Source organism: Rhagoletis pomonella, unplaced genomic scaffold (genome assembly GCF_013731165.1).
Source record: "Rhagoletis pomonella isolate Grant_MI unplaced genomic scaffold, Rhpom_1.0 Rhpom_scaffold_00009, whole genome shotgun sequence".
NCBI lineage: Eukaryota > Metazoa > Arthropoda > Insecta > Diptera > Tephritidae > Rhagoletis > Rhagoletis pomonella.
The window spans coordinates 19,630,448-19,636,050 of record NW_023458563.1 but is presented as its reverse complement, the minus strand read 5'-3'; the positions used below and the strand labels follow the sequence as shown (position 1 = coordinate 19,636,050).

General features: G+C 37.4%; 2 protein-coding genes across 7 annotated transcripts in view; both read left to right on the top strand.

Annotated features, from left to right (window-relative positions):
- The window catches only part of LOC118745621 (paired box protein Pax-6), a 606,665-nt gene that overhangs the window by 401,575 nt on the left and 199,487 nt on the right, over positions 1-5,603 (top strand). The window lies entirely within an intron of this gene.
- On the top strand, positions 8-5,542 carry LOC118745622. The gene is made up of 2 exons (XM_036479153.1): positions 8-695; positions 4,459-5,542. Exons 1-2 carry the CDS (start codon positions 501-503, stop codon positions 4,813-4,815), a joined length of 552 nt encoding a protein of 183 aa, XP_036335046.1. The 5' UTR covers positions 8-500; the 3' UTR covers positions 4,816-5,542.

The window sequence follows — 5,603 nt, the reverse complement described above, 5'->3', positions numbered from 1 at the left end:
CATTATACAAATCCTGCCATCGTTTGATCCGAATGATAAATCGTTGTAGTCGGTGCAGTTTGTCGGTCGGGTCGAGCAACTATTACATGTGTATGAGTGGAAAGAGAAGATACTTCTTTTTGCAGTACAAGCAAAATTAAAGGGTGCTGCAAAAATGTGGATAGATTCCGCGCCAATTGTGTATGTAAATTGGTCGCATTTTGTGAAAGATTTTCTTGATCACTTTCCGTCAGTGATTAATTCAGCTGACGTCCATATCGAACTAATGAGTATGCGGCGAGGGGTAAATGAAACCTCTGAAATGTTTTACTATCGCGTGTTGGCTAAAGGTCATCAAGGTCGGGTGGATGACCAAGCGATCATAAAGTATGTCATAAACGGGTTAAACGATACGGATATGAAAAAGTGTCTATCAGTGGCAAGGTATCGATTTATTATATGCGATTCAAAACTATAGTGCTTATAATGTCGCGAAGAATAGCGCGCCGGTTAAGCAGACAATGCAAGACAATCAAATCAAACGTTCGACAAATGAAAAGAAGTCAAAGGGTGACATTATTTGCTATAATTGTCGTAAAACCGGCCATATATCGCGGGAATGTAGTGAGAAGAAACAGAAACCAAAATGTGGAAAGTGTGGTGAAATTGGTCACCGTATAACAGATTGCACAGGGCAAAAACAAAAATCCGAAAAGTTGTAATGGACGTTTTCCAAAATAAAATACAACAGAATATTTTCATGGCCTTATTCATATGAAGAAAATAAATTTAAAGAGCGCTATAAAGTGACCTTTTCCTACACCTTTTCGATATATGGAGCTGTTAAAGCCTTACTGATTTTTTTTTCATGAATTTGAGGGGCATACTTTAATTATTATCTCACCTAAAATATTTTTTGCCCCCAATTAGAATTTCTGCAAATTCTCCATTTAAAATATTTCCCTTCTAGATTCAACAAACTTTGGCAACTTAGCAGGGGTGTTCTAATTAACATACCCCGAAAATTACCTATATCGATAAAAGGACAAATATCGATTGCAAATCATTACTTGACAGGCGGAAGTAATGTTTTGTCAAATTAGCTTAGGTCGAGTCTTAAAACCTTTATATCCTTCTTTTCTCATCGATCCGTGGAGCAGATAAGACGAAAAAGTTAATATTTAAATCCATATTAATTTATTCAATCAGTAACATAAATTTTGCTATCAACAGTTTTCGCTTGCTACGAGCTCGTAAGTAATTATTATTATTAGTATTAGTTATTTAAGTGTAGCTATTTTATTATTTGCAACCAAGCTGGTTTTAAGCAATCAATTCCTTGTCTTAGGCTTTTTTCTTGATAAAAAGGACAATGACACACGTAGGTGTTGTGAGTATAATTTGCCTGGAAGGTGCACACCAATCTTGATTTTTCAGTGCTTTGTGCACTGCAACTTCGTTGGAAAAGTTGGAGAACTACCAAGGCATTAGAAGCCGTCACAACATTGCACAAAACCAATACGGGACTTCAAAAGAAGCATTAAAGGCTCTCCCACGCTTTGGACAAATACGATACAGAGCAACAGGCACGCATCAGGCAGAATCCCCAGACCGCTGCTCAGTACAAGCATCGGCTTCGGGAGAGTCTCACCTCGGTAACGTGCTAGTTTTAGCGTCGCGAAAGCATTACCAACGCCCGGCGGCAAATTTTCACAAGATAACCCAAAAGTAAAAATAAAAACTACCTGGTTTAAAATAGGAAAAGTGCCAAACAGTAGAAAATATTCAAAACCTACTCAACTGAGCCAAATCGGATATAACTTTTTCCACTCGGCTCGTAAACGTTAAATATAGTTGTAGTGTAAAGGTAACGGGTGATTTTTTAAGAGCTTGATAACTTTTTTTTAAAAAAAAACGCATAAAATTTGCAAAATCTCATCGGTTCTTTATTTGAAACGTTAGATTGGTCCATGACATTTACTTTTTGAAGATAATTTCATTTAAATGTTGACCGCGGCTGCGTCTTAGGTGGTCCATTCGGAAAGTCCAATTTTGGGCAACTTTTTCGAGCATTTCGGCCGGAATAGCCCGAATTTCTTCGGAAATGTTGTCTTCCAAAGCTGGAATAGTTGCTGGCTTATTTCTGTAGACTTTAGACTTGACGTAGCCCCACAAAAAATAGTCTAAAGGCGTCAAATCGCATGATCTTGGTGGCCAACTTACCGGTCCATTTCTTGAGATGAATTGTTCTCCGAAGTTTTCCCTCAAAATGGCCATAGAATCGCGAGCTGTGTGGCATGTAGCGCCATCTTGTTGAAACCACATGTCAACCAAGTTCAGTTCTTCCATTTTTGGCAACAAAACGTTTGTTAGCATCGAACGATAGCGATCGCCATTCACCGTAACGTTGCGTCCAACAGCATCTTTGAAAAAATACGGTCCAATGATTCCACCAGCGTACAAACCACACCAAACAGTGCATTTTTCGGGATGCATGGGCAGTTCTTGAACGGCTTCTGGTTGCTCTTCACTCCAAATGCGGCAATTTTGCTTATTTACGAAGCCATTCAACCAGAAATGAGCCTCATCGCTGAACAAAATTTGTCGATAAAAAAGCGGATTTTCTGCCAACTGATTTTGGTAATAAAATTCAATGATTTGCAAGCGTTGCTCGTTAGTAAGTCTATTCATGATGAAATGTCAAAGCATACTGAGCATCTTTCTCTTTGACACCATGTCTGAAATCCCACGTGATCTGTCAAATACTAATGCATGAAAATCCTAACCTCAAAAAAATCACCCTTTATATGGACAGTGGTGAAATAGTGCAAAAATTGCTCTAATTTCCATAGAAATTTATACAAAAGTTGCATAGGGCGTAAACAGTGCTCACAGCATAACGAAATTTAAAAGTTTTTCAAAGTGTAAAATGTTCATATGAAATAGTACGCAAGTCAGTTTGTTTAAATTTAGAAAATCGAATGCAAGCTTTTGGTAGTACAGTTTTCCTACTAACGGTAGTGGTGTCGAAAAGTCATACCTCCAAATCGTACGTTCTTCACGCTAACGGCAATATAAATTAAGTAAATATAGGGTATTCAAAAAGAATAAAAATCATTTAAAAATACTTGTTACATAAACATACCAAGAACCGAATTTTGCACGAGTATCATCGATTTGGAAGCGCTTTCAACATCGTCCCGACGTCAAGGCTTTGGTGAGTTAACATTTAAATTTTCTTTTATTGTACTATACCATAGCGAGTCTCTGTTAAGCGTACTCAACCGAAAATCTCACGGTTAGCTCATATCACTTAACAGCGGCGCGCTATGTTATTGCCTGTCAAACAGCTTAACACATGCAACGCTACATATATAACGTGTGCAAGTATGTATAAAGAGATTCCCTGAGTTAAGCTGCAGAGCAAATTTTCTTTGGTTTTTTTTTTCGATATCTTTTTCATTCATCGCGCTTTCATTTTTGCTCGAAGAGTTTTCGGCACCGTTACGCTGTTGAAAATTTTGTTTTTTTTTTTCTGTGCTAACTAAACCAATTCGAATTACTTTTGATATACATATATAATACTTAAAAACATACATAAAAACAATAACCATTTAACTCAAGTTAAAGTCAAGTTAGGAATAGTAAATGTATTACCACAAAAGCAAACCAATATGAACACAGAAATCCTCTTCAATATATAATGTATGATTAGTAAAATATTTACGATTATTTACAGGGTAAACGTAGTTGCTATAAGTTGTAATTAATAATTACCTATTTGAATTTGTTAAATTTTGTTAGAATATAAGACTTGGAACTAATATGGTAAAATTTTTGTTACTTAATTGATTAAATTTTCGTCTTAAATGCTGTTAAGATCTATAAACAATTAGAACTTTCAACGACTCTACCTACTAAGTTTTGGGAAACGGTCATTAAAAATTGTTTATCATGCAATTGTTATTATATATATATTATATTATATCATATGAAATTATAGTATAAAATATCTATTATGAATTATTAAAGCTAAATTATCTAGTTTCCTTGGTGAGATGTGTCGTTAGGGTAGCGTAATTAGTAGTAGGGGTCTTCAAAAGGCCATACATGTGAAGACCAGGTTGGGAGGGTAAGGTAAAGTAAGATACCCCCTTTTTAATTTTCTTATGCTGCTTGACCTTTTCGGTGCGGTTGTTTGGCTGTATTAGGTCAGGATCTTATGCTGTTTTTGGTTCCGTTCAATTAATTGTTAAACAACAAATTTTTGTGCTAATAATAGGGACTTTAGGGATTCTGTAATACGGTAATATGAGGTGATATCCGGTGAAAGGGTCAAAGAACCCACCCACGCCACTGTTTCGCTAGCTTATATATGGGTCCCGCCGACCTACCCCACCGTGACAAGATTCATTTAACCTCTCGGTCGTAACCCAACGAATTCGTGTACCGAAAATCGTCCGTTGGAATATTACAAAGTGCAACGCGATTGAAGACGAACCTATCAAATTTACGGTAAAAAAAGTTTTGGTACATGACAACGAAATCGAAGCTTTTGTTGACACAGGTAGCTCACGCTCGTTGGTGCGTAACTCAGTTGCGGCAAACATAGAACAATGTTTGATGGAAAAGTGCTATGTGCGCCTCAAAGGTTTTGGAGGCGGAGTGTTTGAGTGTTATAACAAAATACATGTCATGATGAAAATTGATAATGCGAGCGTTTGCGTACATTTATTGGTTGTTGATGACAATTTGATTGAAAATGATATTCCCCTCGGGCGTGATGTCCTATGCTCGGGTGAAAATAAATACATAATCGATGGTGACACCGTATAGGTTGCCTTTTGCAAAACGCCCTTTAGTAAATGAGATGATTCATGACTTATTAGAAAAAGATATTATTCGAGTGTCTAATTCTGCGTATGCTTCGCCGATAGTAGTGGTTGCGAAGAAAAATAACGAATATAGGATGTGTGTTGACTACAGACAGTTGAATCGGGTTACAGTCAAGCAGCCGTTCCCTATGCCAATTATGGACGAACTTTTTGCTATACTCGCGGGTAATCGCTATTTTACGGTCTTAGACTTCAACATGGGGTATCATCAAATCGAAGTTGAAGAGAGTAGTAAACAATTCACCGCGTTCGTTACTAATGATTGTCATTACGAATATAATCGTATGCAATTTGGTCTCGTAAACGCGCCGGCGGTATTCCAGACCATGATGAATGAACTATGCATTAAAATGAAACCGAGGAAAGTGATCGCATATCTCGATGATGTAATAATACCGAGTGTAACTGTGAGTGATGGCCTAAAAACACTGCGAATTTTTAGCTTTGCTTGAACAGGCCGATTTGACTTTGCGGAGAGATAAGTGCAAATTTCTGGCCACAGAAATAAACTTCCTCGGTCATAAAGTGAACGTTAATGGTATTACGCCCGGCGAGTGTAAAGTGAAGGCGATCCGTGAATTCCCGGTACCGACTAACGCGACCGAGGTACGACGATTCTTGGGTCTCACAGGGTTTTTTAGAAAGTTCGTGAAGAACTATGCGATCACCGCTAGTCCTTGACCAAATTAACTACAAAAGATGCTGCGAATAACTTTACATGGGGTGATA